General features: G+C 47.6%; 1 protein-coding gene across 8 annotated transcripts in view; it reads right to left on the reverse strand.

Moving 5' to 3' along the window:
* LOC147105391 (DENN domain-containing protein 2D-like) overlaps positions 1 to 12,236 on the reverse strand; it is a 216,234-nt gene that overhangs the window by 37,368 nt on the left and 166,630 nt on the right. For all 8 annotated transcript variants that reach the window (XM_086011698.1, XM_086011693.1, XM_086011697.1 and 5 more), the window contains one exon: positions 714 to 891. In XM_086011698.1, coding sequence (XP_085867824.1) covers positions 714 to 891 — 178 coding nt within the window. The remainder of the gene's footprint in view (positions 1 to 713; positions 892 to 12,236) is intronic.

Here is a 12,236-nt window from a genome sequence, read left to right on the forward strand (position 1 = left end):
GGGGGTGGGGTTGGGGGGTGGGGTGGGGTTGGGGTGGGGTTGGGGGGGTGGGGTTGGGGGGTGGGGTTGGGGGGGTGGGCTGGGGTTGGGGGGTGGGGTGGGGTTGGGGGGGTGGGGTGGGTTTGGGGGGTGGGGTTGGGGGGGTGGAGGGTGGGGTGGGGGGTTGGGGTTGGGGGGGTGGGGTTGAGGGGGAGCGAGTTCCAGATTTCCACCACCCTGTGTGTGAAGAAGTGCTTCCTGACATCACCCCTGAACGGCCTGGCTCTAATTTTAAGGTTTTGCCCCCTTGTTCTGGACTCCCGCCACCAGAGGAAGTAGTTTCTCTCTCTCGACCCGATCAACTCCTTTAATCATCTTAAACACCTCAATTACATCACTCCTTAATCTTTTAAACTCAAGGGAATACAAGCCTCGTCTAAGCAACCTGCCCTTGTACTTTAATCCTTTTAGCCCCGGATTCATTCTGGTGAATCGGCACTGCAACCTCTCCAAGATCAATCTACCCTCCCTGAGGTGCGGGGCCCAGAACTGTACACAGTGCTCTGTAAGGGGTCTGACCAAGGCTCTGTTCAACTGAAGCGTCACTTCCTGCCCTTTGTATTCCAGCCCCTTGAGATAAAGGCCAGTCCGTCGTTTTGATTACTTTTAGTACCTGTGGCTGAACGGTTGAGTGAATTGTGGCAGTGAGTCGGAGGCCAGGACCCTGCACTTACCTCCTCAATGGGCAGCTCTTGCAGCTCGTCCAGAAACTGTCTCTGGACTCCCACTACGAAAGGTGTCGGGGAGCAGACTGTGTCCAGCATCACCTTGGGCAGCACTGGGATGAAGGTGTGCTGCCAGGTGAACGGGTACAGCAGTGCAGCGATGCCGTGGATACACTGAGACAGGACGCTGGAAGGGGAGGAAGCACAAAGATCCCAGAGTTAGAGACAGCTCAGCAAAAGATGACAGACATTTAACCACAGCCAATCGGAAGACAGCAATCCATTGTACGGCCAAGTAACCTGTGATCTCACTTCCTGTTAGTGAAGCCATGTTGCCACCTCTTTTCGCTTTCAAACTTGTTACATCCACAGAAACCAGTTTCAAAGCAGGACAACAAATGCTCCACTGGATTCCCAGATCCTCAACTGCCCTCTCCGAGCTATCCTGTCTCTGCACTGCATTTTCCATACCCCATCCACTCCATGACCCACATACTCCCTCACCCTCCCTCTCCATCACCTACACACTCCCTCACCCTCCATCTCCCTGACCCACACACAACCTCACTCACCCACTCCATGACCCACAACCTCACTCACCCTCTCCACGACCCACACACTCCCTCACTCACCCTCTCCATGACCCACACACTCCCTCACTCACCCACTCCATGACCCACAACCTCACTCACCCTCTCCATGACCCACACACTCCCTCACTAACCCTCTCCATGACCCACAACCTCACTCACCCTCTCCACGATCCACACACTCCCTCACTCACCCTCTCCATGACCCACACACTCCCTCACTCACCCTCTCCATGACCCACACACTCCCTCACTCACCCACTCCATGACCCACAACCTCACTCACCCTCTCCATGACCCACACACTCCCTCACTCACCCTCTCCATGACCCACAACCTCACTCACCCTCTCCACGATCCACACACTCCCTCACTCACCCTCTCCATGACCCACAACCTCACTCACCCTCTCCACGATCCACACACTCCCTCACTCACCCTCTCCATGACCCACACACTCCCTCACTCACCCTCTCCATGACCCACAACCTCACTCACCCTCTCCATGACCCACACACTCCCTCACTCACCCTCTCCATGACCCACAACCTCACTCACCCTCTCCATGACCCACACACTCCCTCACTCACCCACTCCATGACCCACAACCTCACTCTCCCTCTCCATGACCCACACACTCCCTCACTCACCCTCTCCATGACCCACACACTCCCTCACTCACCCTCTCCATGACCCACAACCTCACTCTCCCTCTCCATGACCCACAACCTCACTCACCCTCTCCATAACCCACAACCTCACTCTCCCTCTCCATGACCCACTCCCTCACTCACCCTCTCCATAACCCACAACCTCACTCTCCCTCTCCATAACCCACAATCTCACTCACCCTCTCCATGACCCTTACACTACCTCCCCCGGTTTCTCCAATGACCTCCCGCCACCCTCCATCACCTGATCCCTCTTCCAAAACCCACCCTCCTTGCCCTTTTCACTTCAGTATTTGTTATCTTTGAATTCAACCAGTAATTACTGTGATGCTCATCTCAGTAGCATCTCCCTATTTCGGTTTGTCGCGAACAGGCTCTTTCTATTTCAGGCACCCAGCACCAGAATGAAACACTCCCACGTAGGGTACACATTCAGTAAAGCTCCCTCTACAGCACGGGTTAGATACAGAGTAAAGCTCCCTCTACACTGTCCCATCAAACACTCCCAGGGCAGGCACAGCACGGGTTAGATACAGAGTAAAGCTCCTTCTACATTGTCCCATCTAACACTACCAGGGCAGGTACAGCACAGGTTAGATACAGCGTAAAGCTCACTCTACACTGTCCCATCAAACACTCCCAGGGCAGGTACAGCACGGGTTAGATACAGAGTGAAGCTCCCTCTACACTCTCCCATCAAACACTCGCAGGGCAGGTACAGCACGGGTTAGATACAGAGTAAAGCTCCTTGTACACTGTCCCATCAAACAGTCCCAGGGCAGGTACAGCACGGGTTAGATACAGAGTAAAGCTCCCTGTACACTGTATTGATTTCTTTGTGGGTTCAATGACGAGACATTTATGAAAGAGAATGTCTTTTAAACTAAAGTTTGTTCAACTCTGGTTAACAGCCTTACAGGAGACACCATGCTAGAAATCCATCTAAAACAAAACTAAAACTAAACTGCTTGTCTCTGTCACATGCCCTCTGCTGGTCAGGCATAAGTAATCAATCAGGCAACTATGCTGGTAAGGCATCATAATCAAACAGGCAAATACCATCACTATTTGCTGATATCATTACCTCTCCCTTTCTTGAAACAAAAGTATTTTACTTTTAACTAACAACATGTTTTCTTTGTATTAATCTGCATTTTAACTGTAACACTTAATGAACTTACATTATCATTATTATCAAGGTTTTTTAACCTTGCTTTGTGTGTTCACATGAAATATGTAAATACACTAGAACTTGAAGAAAGAATAAGATAACATTACTTCCTTCTATAAAATTGTCCTTAAATTTGCTCAATGAGTCTCTCAGGAGGCTTCACGCGTCTTGAGGATTTTCTGATTGATTGTCCTTGAATCTGAGTTGTTGCCTCAGATGATGTTTTCTCAGCTGTGTGATCAGGTTGTTCAACAGTATCAGTCTTTTGACCTGCTGTGTGATCAGGTTGTTCAACAGTATCAGTCTTTTGACCTGCTGTGGCTGGTCCCCTGAGAAGATCTCGACGATTTCTTCGCAGAACAGCACCCTAATCTGTCTGAATCGTGTATGATCTTGGTTGAACTTCACTCAGGACAGTTCCCTTCTGAGTCCATGTGTTTGTTTTGTCTTTGAACCTTACTTGGTCACCAGTGTGGAGTTCAGGTAGGTTTTGTGTTCCTCTGTCATAGTAGTACTTTTGCTTTTCTTTCTGTTGTTCTTTGAACTTCCTCACTTTCTCCCCCTCTTTCGTTTTCAGGAGGTTCTCCGGGATGGGTAGGTTTGACCTTAGCCGACGTCCCATAAGGAGTTGGGCTGGTGACATACCACACTCGAGCGGCGTTGTGCGGTATACAAGCATGCTCTGGTAGAAGTCAGTACCACTGTCTTTTGCCTTGTACATCAGTCTTTTCACTGTCTGGACCGATTTTTCCACTAGTCCATTGGACTGTGGAAAGTGAGGACTTGACGTTGTGTGGACGAAGTCCCACTCTGTGGCAAAGTGTCGGAAACTTGCATTGTAAAACTGGGGTCCGTTGTCTGTGAAGACCTCGCTTGCCACGCCATGTCTGGAGAATATGGCTTTCATACATGTTATCATAGCATCTGCAGTGGTGGTGTACAGTCTACAAACCTCTGGATACAGGGAGTAATAGTCTGTGACTACAAGATAGTCCTTCCCTTGACATACGAATAGGTCAGCGCCTACCTTCTGGTAAGGTCTGTCTGGCGCTGGGTGTGGCTTTAGTGGTTCTACCGGATTGCTTGCTCGATATTTCAGGCATATTGTGCAGTTTGACACCTCATTTGTCACATCTTGGTTGATTCGTGGCCAGTACATCACCTCTCGTGCTCTTTTCTTACACTTTTTGATTCCCAGATGTCCTCCATGGATCCTTTTTAGCATCTCTCTTCTCAGACTCTTTGGGATAACTATTTTACTTCCTTTGTAGATGATGTCTTCGACCACTGATAGTTCCGCCCTGCAGTTCCAGTACTCTGCTATGTCAGGTGAGCAGTCTTGCTTCATGTTGGGCCACCCATCCAAGATGCTTTTTCTCAGTCGTCTCATTGTTTCATCTTTGTTTGTCTCAGTCTTTATGAGCTCCATTTTTGCATCTGCTATGGGCAGTGCACTTGTGATCATGTCCACGTAGGCGTTCACTTTTTCATCTATTTTGGTGTTTGCGGGCTCACTTGGGTCAACAGCTCTGGACAACGTGTCTGCTGTATACATCAGCTTACCCGGTGTGTACGCAACATTCAGTGTATAGCGTTGCAGCCTGATCATCATTCTTTGTATTCTAAGCGGACAGCTATTTAGTGGCTTTTGGAACAATGCAATCAAAGGCTTATGGTCAGTCTCTACACTGATTGCTTGTCCTGCCACAAACTGGTGAAATCTTTCACAGGCGTATGTGATGCTGAGCAGCTCCTTTTCTATTTGAGCATATCGCGTCTCTGTGTCTGTCATTGAGCGCGATGCATATGCAATAGGTTGCCAGTAGTCATATTTTTGCAGAAGAACGGCACCGAGCCCACTCTGTGATGCATCTGATGATATCTTGATGGGTCTCGCTGGGTCATAAAACCTCAGAACTGGTTCCTCTGTGAGCAGTTTCTTTAGATCGCTCCATGACTTCTCATGCTCATGATTCCATTCCCATTCTATGTTCTTTTCAGTTAGTCTTCTCAGTGGCGCCATCTTTTCTGAGAGATTGGATATGAATTTACCCATGTAGTTGATCATTCCATTAAACCTCTGCACATTCTTTTTGCATTGTGGCTTTGGCATATTCTCAATGGCGGACACCTTTCTGGGATCTGGTCTGATGCCCTCACTGCTAAGGATATCTCCCACGAATGTCAGTTCTGTCACCCCGAGCTGGCATTTCTCTCTATTCCGCTTCAGGTTTGTTTTCCTTGTTGCTTCCAGCACTTTTTTCAGTCTCTTGTCATGCTCAGTTCTCGTGGTTCCCCATACTATGATGTCATCCATTGATGTATCAACTCCCTCCAGGTGCTCATAGATCATATGGATAGTTTTGTGATACACTTCAGGAGCTGAGGCAATGCCAAATGGTAACCTTAGGAATCTGCATCTGCCAAATGGACTGTTGAACGTGCACAGTCTTGAACTTGCCTCACACAGAATCACAGAAACCCCACAGTGCAGATAGAGGCCATTTCGGCCCATCGAGCCTGCACCGACACATATCCCACCCGATCCCCGTAACCCCTACACCAACACATATCCCACCCTATCCCTGTAACCCCACGTATTTAATCCCCCTAACACTAAGGGTCAATTTATCATAGCCAATCAACCTAACCCGCACACCTTTGGACTGTGGGAGGAAACCGGAGCACCCGGAGAAAACCCACGCAAACATGTGCACGTCCAATTTCATCTGCCAAAATCCTGATGATGCATCTAACTTGCTGAAATACTTTGCATTTGCAAACTGTGCCATGATTTCCTCACGTGTAGGAAGCTTGAAGTGCTCTCTCTTTATTGCTCTGTTTAGATCTCTTGGATCCAGGCAAATTCTGAGCTTTCCATTCTTTTTGTCCACTATGACGAGGGAACTCACCCACTCAGTTGGCTCATCTATCTTCTGAATCACGTTCAGGCTTTCCATCCTGTCCATCTCTGCCTTCAGTTGCTTTTGAAGAGCAAACGGAACTTTTCTGCATGGATGTATGACCGTTGGTATACTTTTATCTACTCTGATCGTGTGTTCTCCTGGAAGGCAGCCTAGACCCTGAAATAGGTCTTTGTACTCTTTCATGAGTTCATCATAGACTGTCTCTCCTTCGCTTTCCACAACAAGGACTCTCTTTACCAGGTTCAGTCTCTCACAGGCTTTTAAACCGAGTATGGCTTGCACATCCTTTGGCACCACGATGAATGCTAGCGTGTGCTCTCTGTCCTTGTGTGTCACTTTGATAATGCATCTTCCTTTCACTGGTATATCAGTACCTGAGTATCCTGTCACTTTCACTTTTATTCCATGTATCTTGGGTCTGGGTCTAATTTTCTTAAAATCAGTCTCTGATATCACATTAACTTGTGCTCCAGTATCCAATTTAAATGGAATATGTATGTCATTCACTTTTAGTGTCAACATCCAGTCTCTTTTTTCTTCTTTGTTTTCAGACACAACATCTGCATAGAACTCCTCTATCTCGCTTTCATCTACTGTATGGACCTTGCTTTGTTGCGCTTGGTTCTTACAGCAACGGGCATAATGGTTGTTTTTGTTGCAACTATTGCATGTTTTACCATATGCTGGACACTTTTTTGGTGTATGCTGTGTACCGCATCGACTACATGACTTTCGATTGCCCCTTTCATTTTTGTTCGCTGGCCACGCCTCTTTTTTCACATTGGCGCTCTTTTTGTTCAACGGTTTCTGTCCGTTCTTTCTCACTGCATCCACGTTGCAGCTACTGTCACTGAACAGCTCCTTTGCCTGCGACTTCACAGTCTCTGTAGCCCTACACAGTGCTATGGCTCTTCCCAGGTCTAGATCTTGCTCTCTTAGCAGTCTTTCCCTTAGACCATTATCTGGAATACCACACACCAGTCTGTCTTTTATCAGCGAGTCTGTCAGTCCCCCAAATTCACACGATTTGCTTCTGTTTCTCAGTTCAGTCACATACTGATCAATAGTCTCTCCCATTTTCTGTACACATGTGAAAAATCTGTGCCTCTCAAATGTCACGTTACGTTTAGGTATGCAGTAGGCCTCAAACTGTTCCATTATTTTATCTAGCTTCATTTTGTCTCCATCAGCAGCGAATGTGAAGTTATTATACACCTCCAGCGCTTCATCACCCACGACATGCAAGAACACTGACGCTTTCATTTTATCACTTTTCTCGTCAGCTCCGATTGCCGCTAAATACAACTCCAAACGGTGTTTGAATCTCCTCCAATTTTCAGCCACATTACCTGTCAACTGAAGCTTCGCCGGTGGGTGTAATTCTTCCATTTTTTCACTTTGTTAGCTATTCTCTAAAGGTAAGTAACGATGTTCTCTTTTGGCTTGCTAATATGTGGAGAGCTGATTTAACTTCAGATTTTTCCTCTTCATCTCTTTCAATCACTTCTGACCATGTATTGATTTCTTTGTGGGTTCAATGACGAGACATTTATGAAAGAGAATGTCTTTTAATCTAAAGTTTCTACAACTCTGGTTAACAGCCTTACAGGAGACACCATGCTAGAAATCCATCTAAAACGAAACTAAAACTAAACTGCTTGTCTCTGTCACATGCCCTCTGCTGGTCAGGCATAAGTAATCAATCAGGCAACTATGCTGGTAAGGCATCATAATCAAACAGGCAAATACCATCACCATTTGCTGATATCATTACATACACTGTCCCATCAAACACTCCCAGGGCAGGTACAGCACGGGTTAGATACAGAGTAAAGCTCCCTCTACACTGTCCCATCAAACACTCCCAGGGCAGGTACTGCACGGGTTAGATACAGAGTAAAGCTCCCTCAACACTGTCCCATCAAACACTCCCAGGGCAGGTACAGCACAGGTTAGATACAGAGTGAAGCTCCCTCTACACTGTCCCATCAAACACTCCCAGGGCAGGTACAACACGGGTTAGATACAGAGTAAAGCTCCCTCTACACTGTCCCATCAAACACTCCCAGGGCAGGTACAGCACGGGTTAGATACAGAGTAAAGCTCCCTCTACACTGTCCCATCAAACACTCCCAGGGCAGGTACAGCACGGGTTAGATACAGAGTAAAGCTCCCTCTACAATGTCTCATCAAACACTCCCAGGGCAGGTACAGCACGGGTTAGATACAGAGTAAAGCTCCCTCTACGCTGTCCCCATCAAACACTCCCAGGGCAGGTACAGCACGGGTTAGATCCAGAGTAAAGCTCCTTCTACACTGTCCCATCAAACACTCCCAGGGCAGGTACAGCACGGGTTAGATACAGAGTAAAGCTCCCTCTACACTGTCCCATCAAACACTCTCAGGGCAGGTACAGCACGGGTTAGATATAGAGTAAAGCTCCCTCTACACTGTCCCCATCAAACACTCCCAGGGCAGGTACAGCACGGGTTAGATACAGAGTAAAGCTCCCTCTACGCTGTCCCCATCAAACATTCCCAGGGCAGGTACTGCACGGGTTAGATACAGAGTAAAGCTCCCTCTACGCTGTCCCCATCAAACATTCCCAGGGCAGGTACAGCACGGGTTAGATACAGAGTAAAGCTCCCTCTACACTGTCCCATCAAACACTCGCAGGGCAGGTACAGCACGGATTAGATACAGAGTAAAGCTCCCTCTACACTGTCCCATCAAGCAGTCCCAGGGCAGGTACAGCACGGGTTCGATACAGAGTAAAGCTCCCTCTACACTGTCCCATCAAACACTCCCAGGACAGGGACTGCACGGGTTAGATACAGAGTAAAGCTCCCTCTACACTGTCCCCATCAAACATTCCCAGGGCGGTAGGCAAAGAAAAATCGGAAGCGTGGGAAAAATGCATCTCAGTTCCACCTGTGGAAGTTTATGTGGGTTCCTGTAAACTGAGCACTGGGTTGGAATTTCGAAAAGCCCTTCACCTAGCCGGCAGATCGAGACTTTCATCCCACCCACCTGGGTTGGTTTTGAGCCAAATTCCTGGGTTATTTGGGGAATTTCGCCATTACAGCCTTGGACTAGAGGAGGCGTTGTGATTGGCTGAGGACTCATCATGTGAGAGGAAGTCGAGTGCAGCCTCTCACTGATGACATCACTGGATGCCTGTTTCAGCCCAGAAGCGGTTTCATGAGGTCATGGCTAATCTCTACCTCAACTCCATGAAGTTGCCTTTGCTCCATATCATATCAAGGTAGTGACTTGGATCGAGAACTGGTTGGCGGACAGGAAGCAGAGTTGGAATAAACGGGTCGTTTTCCGAGTGGCAGGCAGTGACTAGTGGGGTACCGCAAGGATCGGTCCTAGGACCCCAGCTGTTCACAATATACATTAATGATCTGGACGAGGGAATTGGATGTAATATCTCCAAATTTGCAGACGACACAAAGCTGGGCGGGAGGGTAAGCTGCGAGGAGGATGTCGGGAAACTCCAGTACGATTTGGACAGGTTGGGTGATTGGGCAGAAACATGGCAAATGCACTATAACGTGGATAAATGTGAGGTTATCCACTTTGGTGGCAAAAACAGGAAGGCAGATTATTATTTGAATGGCAATAGATTGGGAGAAGGGGAAGTGCAACGAGACCTGGGTGTCCTTGTGCACCAGTCGCTGAAGGTAAGCATGCAGGTGCAGCAGGCGGTTAAGAAGGCAAATGGTATGTTGGCCTTCGTAGCGAGAGGGTTCGAGTACAGGAACAAGGATGTCTTGCTGCAGTTGTACAGGGCCTTGGTGAGACCACACCTTGAGCATTGTGTGCAGTTTTGGTCACCTTACCTGAGGAAGGATGTTCTTGCCATGGAGAGAGTGCAGCGAAGATTCACCAGGCTGATACCTGGGATGGCAGGAATGACATACGAGGAGAGATTGTGTCGATTGGGCTTATACTCGCTGGAGTTCAGAAGATTGAGAGGGGATCTCATCGAAACCATAAAATTCTGTCAGGTCTGGACAGACTAGATGCAGGATGTTTCTGATGGCCGGGGAGTCCAGAACCAGGGGTCATAGTCTAAGGATAAGGGGTAAGCCATTTAGGACTGAAATGAGGAGGAATTTCTTCACCCAGAGAGTGGTGAACCTGTGGAATTCTCTGCCACAGAGGGCGGTGGAGGCCAGTTCATTAAATGTATTCAAGAAAGAGTTGGATATATTTCTTGAGGCTAAAGGGATCAAGGGATATGGGGAAAAGGCAGGGACAGGGTACTGAATTTGGATGATCAGCCATGATCACATTGAATGGCGGAGCAGGCTCGAAGGGCCAAATGGCCTACTCCTGCTCCTATCTTCTATGTTTCTATCATAGAATTACATAGAAAGTACAGCACGAAACAGGCCATTCGGCCCATCTGGCCCATGCCAGTGTTTATGCTCCACACAAGCCTTCTTCCATTTTACTTTATCTAATCTTATCAGCATAACCTTCTCCCTCGTATCTTATCTAGCTACCCCTTAAATGCATCTATGCTATTCACCTCAACTACTTCCTGTGCGACCACTCTCTGGGTAAAGAAGTTTCTCCTGAATTCCCTATTGGATTTATTAGTGACTAGCTTATATTTATAGCCCTAGTTTTTCCCACAAGTGGAAACATCTTCTCTACGTCTACCCTATCAAACCATTTCATAATCTGAAAGCCCACTTATCAGGTCCCCCCTCAGCCAACACTCCTGCTAAGCTGTACAGTCGTGCGTGTGTCTTGTGTCCCGCGCAGGCCACTCACTGGCTTTTCAATGGGCCTCGCAGCCGGATAAATGGCCTGCGCGAATCATTGCCCTCAGCCTTCTCTCTCTGAGAGAAAATAGCCCCAGCCGTTCAATCTTTCCTGAAAGGTATAACTTCTGAGTTCTAGTATCATCATTGTAAATCTTTTCCCACCAGTGCCTCTATATCCTTTTTATAATATAGAGACATGATAAGAACATAAGAACATAAGAAATAGGAGCAGGATCAGGCTACACGGCCCCTGGGCCCGCTCCACTACCCACAGGGCCATGACCGATCCGAACCTAGACTCATGCCCAAATTCCTGCCCGCTCCCCGTAACCCTTAATTCACTTTACTTCTAGGAAACTGTCTATTTCTGTTTTAAATTTATGTAATGATGTAGCTTCTACAGCTTTTTGGGGCAGCATATTCCATGGACCTACCACCCTCTGAGTGAAGTAGTTCCTCCTCATCTCAGTTTTGAAAGAGCAGCCCCTTATTCTAAGACTATGCCCCCTAGTTCTAGTTTCACCCATCATCGGGAACATCCTCCCCGCATCCACCTGATCCAACCCCTTCACAATCTTATATGTTTCAATAAGATCGCCTCTCATTCTTCTGAACTCCAATGAGTAGAGTCCCAATCTACTCAACCTCTCCTCATATGTCCATCCCCTCATCCTCGGGATTAACCGAGTGAACCTTCTTTGTACTGACTCGAGAGCAAGTATGTCCTTTCTTAAGTATGGACACCAAAACTGTATGCAGTATTCCAGGTGCGGTCTCACCAATACCTTGTACAACTGAAGCAATACCTCCCTATTTTTATATTCTATCCCCCTAGCAATGAAAGCCAACATTCCATTGGCCTTCTTAATCACTTGCTGCACCTGCATACTAACCTTTTGAGTTTCGTGCACCAGGACCCCCAGATCTGTGCACAATACTCCAAGTGTGGTCGAACTAAGATTCTATATTGATGCCCATACCCTACAAAAGTCTATCAATCTCAGTCTTGAAAATTTCAGCTGATCCCCAGTATCCACAGCATTTTGGGAGAGAGAGAGCTCCAGATTTCCACTAACCTTGGTGTGAAAAAGTACTTCCTGATTTCACTCCTAAATGGCCTAGCTTTAGGAACATAGGAATTGCGAGATGAAAAATGCCAAGGTCCATCTCGTTCACCTTCTACCATCCTGGTAGTCACACGATACAACAATAATGGAGTTTTTGACTAATCTTAGCAAATCAGTCTCTATCAGTGAGTCTACAACAGACCCAGAGACGAAGCGAGGGAAACCCCCAGTGGTGGAGAGCTTTGGGAACCAGAGGTCCAAAGTCCCCTGTTCCTCCCGAGCTCGCTACACTCACCACACGTCATGTCTCAAATTACTCAGA

This window comes from Somniosus microcephalus, chromosome 18 (genome assembly GCF_052327205.1).
Source record: "Somniosus microcephalus isolate GS21.2 chromosome 18, FLI_Smic_1.0, whole genome shotgun sequence".
Classification (NCBI taxonomy): domain Eukaryota; kingdom Metazoa; phylum Chordata; class Chondrichthyes; order Squaliformes; family Somniosidae; genus Somniosus; species Somniosus microcephalus.